Genomic DNA, 10,829 nt, shown 5'->3' with positions numbered 1-10,829 from the left:
AAAAAAAAAAAAAAAAAAAAAAGACTCGTGAGGAGGAGAGAGATTCAACAACCAATGAAAGAACAAGCTACAAGGAAAGCCCTTAGACGTGCTAAGACTCCATAAATGAAAATCCCTCCTCCTAGGCATAAACTCTAACTCTTCAATGAAAGAAAGGAGAGTTAGAACCTCCGTTGTCTCCCTATCAAACAATGCATGACGCAACCCGAACAAAAAGAAAGAGATCTCCCAGAAAAAGGCAAAACATTAGCCACAATGCGACCTTTCAGAGAAGATAAATGATATAAACAAGGAAACATAAAGCGGAGGGGAAGATAAATGATATGACAGTGATGTATATTTTCTGGAATATATGTAACCATCCAACGGATTTTCCAATTTTATTGGTAGCTGATATACATCTATTGCACTTGGGTTTTGGAAGAAGCATCTTATGCCACATACATTTCACTCTGGAAATCTTCTATTTCTAGATAGATTGTTAGGTGGAATCTATGTGGATAATGAGGAAGTTCTAGATTAGGAAACTAGGCATAACTGCTGCTTTTGGGTGGCCATTAACCTGCATAGGTAGCCTTCGGAGGGGAGGCTATATCATGGACCATGGTAGAAATTGGAAACTCATGGACCATGGTAGAAAGGAACCTGACAAGCTAGCTAGATAGAAAAATATGGCTCCCTCTAGAGGAGGCTATATCACTTTGTTACAATCAAGCCTTATCAGCATACCAATAATAATTTTTTATCCCTTTCCTAGATTTTTGAGTATGGTTGTCAATATTATTGAAAGGAAAATGTGAAAGTGGCACGCTGCTCTCTGCATTGACGTAGGCTGCTTGAGCTTGAGAAACCTAAGCGAGAATATTCTTGCTTTCTTAATGAACGTGTTGATCTTAATACAAACTGGATTCCTTAAGGCTCTGTTATAGCTAGCAAATTTTGAAGTCGATGGATTTTCTGGTTTTCTGCTATTAATAATGGGATTAGCGGAAGAGGTTGGACGTTCCTAAAAGTTTATGTTGGATGATGCATCATGTACTGTTTTTTGGGAGATTTGTGGATTACTAATCAGCCCTTGAAAACATGGTCCCCAGATTTTTTATCAAAAGAAAAAACAAGGTATAGTCCCCAGATTCTTCAAACTGGCGAGTTTGAAAACCTTTTTCATAAAAGATTCTTGGAATCCTATAAGAAGGGGGATGAAGTCTTTTATTTAGAATGACTTAAATTGAAATAGAATTGGAGGAGTACGAATAGGCAATCTTGGTGAGTATTCTTGATGGTTGTTAACTTAACCAACAGAGACATACCATCTTATGGACAAGTCTCGTAATTATTCCTGTAAATCATTTGCTGCCCATCTTACTAAAAATTGTGAAACCTTTGTAAACCTTTTTAAGGACTATTTGGAAGAAAATTTACAGAAAATTCAAGGTTATTCTTTGGTCCCTAGTTTTCAGGGGGTTAAACGTTACGGGCATGGTGCAATTAAGACATCCTTACATGCTAGGTATTATCTCTGCTAACAGAATTTGGAAGACCTAGACCTCGTCTTTCTCCACTACTCTATACTTCCAAATGCTGGGGTTAGAATATGTTGGATGTGTAGTCTCTCCTTATCTTACCGAAAAATGTTAAAGATTTTGTTGGAAACCTGGACAGTCATTTTGTGGGTATCCCTGGAGACAAAAACCTAAAACCGTTTCAAAATGTGAATTCTGATGACATTTCTATGAGAAGTGGTTGGAAAGATACGAAAGAACTATCCAAAAGTTTCAATCTTAGCTGGGTCTTTCCCATTAATAATTTATTGTCCCTGTCCAAGATCCTTTGCTACAATGTGGTGGTGGCCTTCTTTTGGAGACATTTGACGGAAACAACATGATTTTTCAAGGGGAACACTCACCTCGCTACTTGGTGTTCTCTTTACAAAGAGTTTATAGAGCTTTGTAATTGTGGTTTGATGCATATTTCTGCCCATTGAGAGCCCTTTTTTTTAAATCCCCTTGGCTTTATTGGGACATCTCCTCTATTTTTTGTACATGGTCAATTATATCATTTTGTTTTGAAACGAATCCAATGTTTGTAACGACACTTTTGACTTATTCGTGCTTCACAACGACACTTTTGAGCTTCTTGTAACCGTGCCTTCTTTATTTATGCTAATTAGAGTAATCTTCATGATCATGTCCGGTACTTTTTTTACCCTTATTTTGAGTTTCCATTGTTATAGATGTTCTTAATAAACAAATAAGCCTGTATCTCATAGTTAAAAGAATAGCCCATTTGAAGTTTGAAAAGACAATATATGTACGGAGAGCTCTTGGTAACAGTAGTCAGTTTGATTCTCTGCTCTGATCTGTACAGACAAGACAAAGAATATGAGACATGATGGCATCAATGACTTCCGGACAATTGCAACTGACGGATGGCCATCTTCTATGTTAGGAGATAATGATAATAATTTGGAAGAGATGTTTCTAAAAATTGAAGCTGCGCAGTCAAGAGTTCATGAGTTGAAGAACAGAATTGACAAGGTGGTGAATGAAAATCCCATGAAGTTTTCTTCAATCAATCAGATATACATGCTTGCATCAAGTGACGATCCCGCTTCACCTGAAGATGGAAATGATGTGTTCGTTAGGTCTTTGCATGAAGCATCACAACACATGTCTGAGGACGCATTTGATGTTCTTATGCCTGAAAATGCAATTACGAGTCATGGAGAGGTCATGCTACTTCCTGATATGATTCAGAATGCGGATTGTGGAAGAAGTGTAAGTTTCCTCTACTACATTGCAATATATCACCCAATATATGAAACTCTTTGGTTTCGTTCCAATCAAAGTTAAGAAATAATGGCTTTGCCTACATCAACTTGCAACAAATATGGTCTTTGATACGTACAGACCGAGGGACTAATACGGAGCTGAAGTTTTATATCATGGTAGCTCTAAACATGGAATTCACTTGTATGTTTGCAGACTAAGAAAGTTCTGGTGCAAGATTCTGCAGCCAAGGAAGAGGCGCAAATTCATGAAGAGGTTAATGGTCAGTTTATTGAGCAGACTCTGAAATTGGAGGAGCAAATCACTTCTCCAGCTGACTTAGCCTCAGGAATCCAGGAGCCTGACATGCAACACAAGACAGAAACCCCTTCTGCTGCCAAACCTAGTTCATCTAAGAAAACTAGAAAGCGGGGAAGGCGAAAATTCGGGATGAGGAAACAGAAACGGAAAGTGACAGGTTAGCTGGATGAATGGGACTAGCAGATGGTTGTTTTGCTTCTTATTTGGTTGATGGAGGTTAGAATTTTGTTAGTGGTTATTGTTCTTCTTCTACTGTATATTTTCCATGCCATGCTCCTCCCCCCTCTCACCTGCACAGATCAACTCAATTATTTGTATATGCTGCAAATATTCATTAATTATGTTAATATGAAGATAGCATTAAACACCAGTGGTTGGCTACAATCCATGGGAGCTTTACGCCCTCAAAATTTCAGTTTCCATGGTCAACTAAGTTCTAAATCGTAATTAGATGAAGTCTAGAGTCCTAGCAGCAAAATAAGAGTTATGAACCTCACCGAGGTTAGAACATTCAACACCTGATGCTTGCTTAGAATGAGGTAGATTCTCAACAGCTATGAAGTCTTTCGAACCACGATCAGCCACTAAGTGGTTAACTACAGTGCGCCCTCGCTAAATCCAAGACTGATTGTTTTGGGCAGTGTGGATATGGTGATTTGTTGTGATTCTTGTTTTCCCTAGAAATTATCTTCTTTACCTGCCAAATCAACAATTGAGTGCATTAGTTCATATCTAAATCCAGGAGCAGCAAACCCTTTTGAATAATATGATTAGGAAATGGCTATTGATTGCATTGGCAGCTTGATCATATTCATACCTCATTGTAGCAACTTCCCAAAAGTGAAACGGTTGACATTGAAGCAGGAATATGATTTTTTGGTTCTCCCCATCCATTCAGAGAAGGTATAAAAACCTTATATATATAGCAAAAGCTCCATCGAAATCAGAAGCCTCGATAACCTAAATTTCGAAACTAAAAGAGCTGCTATGTTCTCAGTCACTGGATTGCCTGTTTCTTCTACTAGATCTCCCTTGAAAATGATGTTTGCAAAAGATACCTATCGCCTTATTATGAAAATATTTATAGGAAGTTGTCAATTTCAGCACAACTCAATTAATTAAAACGGGTACAAATAGCGAATTATAGGAAAGGCAGGTGATGCTCCAAACATGATAAAACTTATGGCTGTTGCAATGTTGGGGAACTTTGCAGCTAAGTAGAACATCGTCTCCAAATGAATAGAACATCGAAAGAGACGAGGCGGAGAATCTAAAAGGACCATCAGAAAATCAATCTCCAAGTAAAAATGGTCACATACCTAGAATCTGAAAGTTGAAGAAGAGTTCACTGTAGATATAGCTCGATCCTTGCTCCATCTTTCCGTTTAAGAGTTTCAAAAGTAATATTATTTAACTCTTTTAAAAAAAATTAAAAAATTATCATTGTTAACATATGAATGAAAATCGTTTATCTATGATCTTCCATTTCCTCTTTCTCATTTGCTTCAATCTATGATCTAAGAATTTCTTGTCTTTTTCAAACTTCTTGAAGTTATCTTGAAAACAAATTTCTTCTTTACTTGGTTTTGCAAATTTACTAATTGTAGTAGGGCGTGTTCATGGGTTGGATTGGATTAACTTGAGACATCTTTTAGACCTAACCCAATTATTTGAGTGGTATATTTTTTTAAACCCAAACAACTCTTATCAAATAACGAACTCAACTTCACCTTGACCATAAAATTTTTTGGGTTAGATTAGTTCGAGATGTTTGAATTATTTATTTAAAATTTTGTTTTTAAATAAGAGTAAAATATTAGTTGAAAATATCTATTTATTTATTTTTAAACATTTAATTAAGATTTACAATTCAATTTTAATAATATTTCAAAATTTTATCTTCCAAATAATTAAAAATTATTTTTAAGAGTCGTTCAAAATAAATAATTTAAAATTATGAATTTAAATAAAAATAAAATGACTAAAAGTATATATAATCTTAAGGAGAATCAAGAACTAACGTCATTTATTTAAACAAAATCTAAAATCCTATCGATTTGTTTGGTTATTATTATTATTTTTACTTGGAAACAAAAAAAAAAAAAATTTAATTATAATTTCACCCATATAAATTCCAATAGGAGCGTGGTTAGAAACCCTTGTTGAAGGCGTAGCCGGCTCGCTCTTTGTTCGTCTCCACTCTGCGGCCGCCATTGCTATAATCGAAGCTCTTGAACATGAAGGTTCGACCTCGTAGATTTCTTTCTTTCTGACTATTTCTTGAGTTTTACTGCTATGCTAATTTTGAGTTTTCGTGTTGATAGTTTAATATTGCGAATCCGACTACTGGATGCCAGAAGAAGCTCGAAATCGACGATGATCAGAAACTGTTAGCTTCCGAATTCCCTTATTCTTCAATCTGTTGTCTTAATCATGAATGTGCATTCTATGTGGATTAATTAATCTGTTCATCTTCAGTCGATTGTTCATATCATAAACATTACATAATTACATGGAGTTGGTCTAATGGAACGTTATCTTTTGGTTTTGACTGAGTTTTACCTAAGCGTGGCTTCATATCTTAGATCTTTGATTTCAATAGCAAGACTTTCTGGAACTAGGGGATTTGAGATGTATAATGAACAAACTGGCTCTCTTCTGATGAGTAGAGTAGTGTTAGCATCGTTTGTTCGATATGTTTGCAGTTATAATTTTTGAGTTAACGTTCAGTCTTATTACGGTGGATTTCAAATAGCTTATATATGACCTCGCTAGAAATCTATCTGCAGTATTTGCATTGCTTGTTGTGTTTTTCTTTCACTTATTTTTTTCTTAGTGAAGCAGCAATTTCTCCGAGAAACAATATTTAATGAGTTTTAAACGAGCAAAAAGAAAGATTCTAGCTATTTCCTTTTTGTTTGTATGTATGTATGTATGTTTGTCATTATTTTACTAAAGTTTAAATTTCTCTATGTATTAAAATTATCCCTTGTCTTTGTTCAGCCGTGCTTTTTTTGACAAGAGGATCTCCCAGGAGGTCAGTGGAGATTCCCTTGGAGAGGTATGCATGCTCTTCAGTTACAATAAATGAAATGTTAGTTCCTAGTTGCTGTCTCTGAGTTGACTATGGATGATTTTTCTCTTATCAGGAATTCAAGGGTTATGTTTTCAAGATTATGGGAGGTTGTGACAAGCAGGGATTCCCAATGAAACAGGGTGTTTTGACTCCTGGCCGTGTCCGTCTTTTACTACACAGAGGTTTGTGGAACTGTTTAGACTAGTGAATGTTTAACCATTTAATCATACTTTTGGCCTTCATTATTTTTTTTCAATAATTTATAGCAATATCACGAGTAATGGAAACATTTGTTTTAACTTTTTTGGACAGGTACCCCTTGTTTCCGTGGTTATGGTAGGCGTAATGGAGAGCGCAGGAGGAAGTCTGTGCGTGGATGCATTGTCAGCCAAGACCTTTCTGTTCTGAATCTGGTTATTGTGAAGAAGGGTGATAATGATCTTCCTGGCTTGACAGACACTGAGAAACCAAGAATGAGGGGTCCCAAGAGGGCATCCAAGATCCGCAAACTTTTCAATCTGTCAAAGGAGGATGATGTCCGAAAGTATGTTAACACATACCGTAGATCATTCACCACAAAATCTGGTATGGCTTACGAATGCTTTTTGTGGTTTTTTTTTATACGAAACAATTTTATTGATGTATAAAATTTACAAAAAGGATTGGGAGTCAGTGGATCAAAAAAAGATTCCTAGTTGGTTAAAAGGGATGCATAAGAATACGAAGCAAAATGATCTAACAATTGACTCCGAAGATATAGAATAACATTTGAGCAAGTAAAAGATATAGCATAATGTATGAGCAATTAAAAAAACTTATCAAAGGCTTGTTCATTGTCCACGAACAATCCACGGTTATGTGCATCCATGGCGTAGCCTTATCCTTTGCTGTTGTGGTTTCTAAACATGTCATATACTAACGAAGTAAGTTGGTGGTTATGTGTGTGATTTTCCGGCAGTGCTTGATAAATGGTGCAAGTACATGTCACGATCTGATATTTCTTTCATAAATTGGATAGTTCAATGAATGTATTCGTATGATAATCTATTCTTTGAATAGTCCCAACGTTTCTCGATGAACCTTGCATTACATTGTTGTTCAATGTTGCTCAATGTTGCTCCTGTTTTCATGTAGATGGATTGTGCTTATTAAAGCTGGAGACAAGGGAGTTGTAGGGGTTAATGATCATGTTGGCCATACTTAGGATTTAATATCCAACAAGTTACTTTGGCAACCAAAAGTAGTAGGCTTTAGGCGGTTGTTCCGTAAGAATAGTCGTCATGTCTGCAACTTGGTGTTGGATGCTCATGAATACAAGAAAAAATAGTAGTGTTGTATTAGTTCCCCAGTCTCATTTTGGCCATTTATAGTAATTGTTTTTTCAGCTGCGTTTATTATGGAATCAATCTGATGATTTATTTGATTGGCAGGCAAAAAGGTGAGCAAAGCCCCGAAGATTCAGAGGTTGGTTACCCCACTGACCCTGCAGAGGAAGCGAGGAAGAATTGCTGAGAAGAAGAAGAGAATTGCGAAGGCCAAGTCTGAGGCTGCTGAGTATCAGAAGCTCCTGGCCTCTAGGTTGAAGGAGCAAAGGGAACGTCGCAGCGAGAGTTTGGCCAAGAAGAGGTCCAGGCTCTCTGCTGCTTCAAAGCCATCCATTGCTGCTTAGTATGTTCACATTATTTATGTCAGTGTTCTGTTCTCTTTATATTTGCCATCTTGTTTTGCTTTTAGAAGAATGAACTTTTTGCGGCTGCATATAATATGAGATCTGGAATGTTTTGGTATTCTTTCGTGTCTGTTAGGGCCTTTGTGGTATTTTCTTCCCTTAATTGTACGCTTATTCTTTTTCTCATTATTAATACTCCCTAGAATCTCTCGCACTAAGACAGACTAAAACCTAAACAAAATTTGAAATTCTAGCTTGATGGTTGGTTCTTGGGCTAGTTTAGTGTAACACCCATGCCTAGGATTTAGGATTTGAAATTTGGATTTGGCACCTGATGGTCCCGTCTTTTCTATCTTCTGTGACATAAGGTTTAGGGTTTACTTCCTTTCACTTGTTAGGAGCGTGCTTAATTATGTATTTCTTATGATTGAGCTACTGTAATAGAAGATGTACTTTATTGGTATAGCTATACATGTACGAGTTTCTTCTCATGACATAGGTACCTACTTACCCTAACTTTTTTCCAGAAGGATGTTAAGCAAAAGCAAACCCATATATTTCTATATGAGATTCATTAGCAAGAAATTTGACATATTTTTAAGTTTGCAAGTGGTTACTTTATTGTTAATAATTAATATTCTCATCCTCTTGAAATTTCCAACCCCTTTGGTGCTAAGAACACGCTTCTACTTCACTTTGATTGGGCAGATGGAAACCCAAGTTATTAGTAGGAATTCTGCAGATTTTGAAAAGAAAAAGGTATGTTGTTGCTCGGCTTAAGAAAGAAAACTAACATTGAAAAAAATGACAAAGGCATCAAAACCAAAGAAAGAAAACTAAGGAGAGTGAGGCATATAGAATGAGGCATCGATACTGTAAAGGTTCGGATCTTTTTACTTCAGATTATGAACACTTGCTCGGATCTGTCAAGAATGAGCTGACGATTACACAGGAAACGACTGATTGGTTTTTCTATGCTATGAGTGGGATTAAACTTCATTTCTCATACTTTCACTCATTGATTCACTCATTGTTAGGACCATGCTAGGTAGGTATATTTCGATTTCATACGAAGCCAAGAAATTCAAAAACTATAAATTTTGAGATCGAGAGAAGAGAGGGATAGGGATCAACAAGTTAATTGAAAATTATTTTTCTCGCTAAGTCAAATTGTTTAATCAATGATTTAGTGAGTGGAGCTATATTCAATTCGTGTGTGTACATGTCTCAATTAAACCAATATACTTTAGCCTTACATCTCGTTACAATTAATTATCTCTTAGAGTTTAGCTCATAGTAGGAGATGTTACGTAACATCTCGTTACAATGAAAGGTCCCTTAGAGTTTAGCTCATAGTAGAAGATGTATGTTAAGTGAATCTAAATATTCTTAAACAGTTGAAATTAAACCTTATTTAAAGTCAAAGCTTGAACACTCAAAAGACCAAAATTTCATTGACTTTACAATAGAGAGAATAAAAAACCTAAATAAAGTTTGGTAGGGTTGGGTCTACAAAAATATCTTTAACCTTATCATAATTTTTTTGGATTAGGTTGATTCGGATAATTTATATCTTTAGGTCTTTAGGTCTTATTTACTTATTAATGATCCAAATGAATTTGAATTAAAATGGAATTAATCGACATAAACATTGTAATGATTCATGCCTAAAATTTAGATTAAGAGTCAGATTCCAAATTTGACACTGGATGGCCCCCGACATTCTTATATGACATGATCACGTTACTTACTCCTCACTTCTACGAGTGGAGATTATCCCCACATACCCGACACAAATTTTTTTAATATGTTTTATCTTCACTCACATGCGTCTTATGAAAATTCTTAAAAAGTCACCCTACATAAAATTACTAAAAAAAAATACGTTTAACTATGAAAAGTGCATCTTGTTGGTATAAATGGTGATTTTCAATTCTTTTAAGCATTTCTAGTCATCTTATTCTCATGATCGATTTCATTCAAATATGGTCTCGATTCATTCATATACCTCTTATCTACTAGGATGTCACAAACATATTATTTTGTTGTGTACTAAAAGTTGGTTCGAATTGGAATCAAAAGTACATTAATATTCTTGTTCAAGAATTGAATATATTTGAGGACCAATGAATCCAAACTACTCAACCCTTTTTTTGTTTGAATTGGGTTGAATTTTTAAAAAACCAAAAATTATGATTGGTTCGTGGGTTGATATTTTTTCGGTCGTGTCAACTTGACCAAATTGAAAATTGAGTTACAATCCAATCTTAGTTTTAAGATTATTATGAAAATTAAAAATATTTGACAGTTACCAATATTAGTGATATGTTGTGGCTTAGATTAATCTAAAAGATTTTCCGAGACTATATACACTCCTAGCTCGTATTCAAAATAGTTTTTTTTTTTTTTTGTTAAATAAATAATTACTATTTTAAAATAAAAAATTTAGATTGCAATATTTGAAAATTGGACCTAACCCAACAAGGATTGTCGAAAAATTAAATTCTCTTTAATAATTTGATTTAGGCTTTCAACGTCATTTATTTGTGCATTTAACACAATACTTTTTTTTTTGTCATATTTTAAAATAATAAATTACGTTTATTTATTTATTTATTATTCACAAGAAAAAATAAACCATTTACAATAATATCAATAAAAATCTTAAAATAATAATTTTATGAATTTATATAATTTCAAAAACTTTTGTAATTGAATCAATTTAAATACTTAATTTTAAAAATCAAATATAAATCTAAATTATTTATTCCAGAATAATTATTAAAATGTATGATCTAACAAATTTCAAATAAATTTAATTGTTATAATTATAAGTTATATATATATATATATTATTTATTGTACAAAAAAATCCAAAAAATTATATTTTTGAGCAATAAAGTTTTTATCGAGTACTCGCAATTTGGAAAGCAAGTTTATAAGCAAAGAGAAAGGAAGAGCTATTTTTGGTGGGAAAGGGCATTTTGGTAATTTA

At 34.5% G+C, this 10,829-nt stretch overlaps 2 protein-coding genes across 4 annotated transcripts in view; both read left to right on the top strand.

Moving 5' to 3' along the window:
• LOC111450568 overlaps nt 1–3,459 on the top strand; it is a 10,483-nt gene extending 7,024 nt beyond the window's left edge. For all 3 annotated transcript variants that reach the window (XM_023090774.1, XM_023090766.1, XM_023090782.1), the window contains exons 5-6: nt 2,368–2,777; nt 2,985–3,459. In XM_023090774.1, coding sequence (XP_022946542.1) covers nt 2,368–2,777; nt 2,985–3,251 — 677 coding nt within the window. In that variant the 3' untranslated portion in view covers nt 3,252–3,459. The remainder of the gene's footprint in view (nt 1–2,367; nt 2,778–2,984) is intronic.
• Nucleotides 3,460–5,230: 1,771 nt separating this feature from the next.
• LOC111452228 (40S ribosomal protein S6) lies at nt 5,231–7,955 on the top strand. Its single transcript, XM_023092838.1, has 6 exons — nt 5,231–5,332; nt 5,414–5,478; nt 6,093–6,150; nt 6,239–6,347; nt 6,478–6,750; nt 7,596–7,955. Exons 1-6 carry the CDS (start codon nt 5,327–5,329, stop codon nt 7,832–7,834), a joined length of 750 nt encoding a protein of 249 aa, XP_022948606.1. The 5' UTR covers nt 5,231–5,326; the 3' UTR covers nt 7,835–7,955.
• The last annotated feature ends 2,874 nt before the right edge of the window (nt 7,956–10,829 follow it).

Source organism: Cucurbita moschata, unplaced genomic scaffold (assembly GCF_002738365.1).
Source record: "Cucurbita moschata cultivar Rifu unplaced genomic scaffold, Cmos_1.0 Cmo_Scf00001, whole genome shotgun sequence".
Lineage (NCBI taxonomy): Eukaryota > Viridiplantae > Streptophyta > Magnoliopsida > Cucurbitales > Cucurbitaceae > Cucurbita > Cucurbita moschata.
Note: the sequence above shows the minus strand (reverse complement) of the source record. Positions and strands in the feature narration are given on the sequence as shown.

What these genes read in the sequence shown, in the direction of transcription:
- LOC111452228 (XM_023092838.1), top strand. An exon ending in ATCGACGATGATCAGAAACT is followed by an intron (nt 5,479 to 6,092) that starts GTTAGCTTCCGA and finishes GTCTTTGTTCAG; the next exon opens with CCGTGCTTTTTTTGACAAGA. An exon ending in GTGGAGATTCCCTTGGAGAG is followed by an intron (nt 6,151 to 6,238) that starts GTATGCATGCTC and finishes TTCTCTTATCAG; the next exon opens with GAATTCAAGGGTTATGTTTT.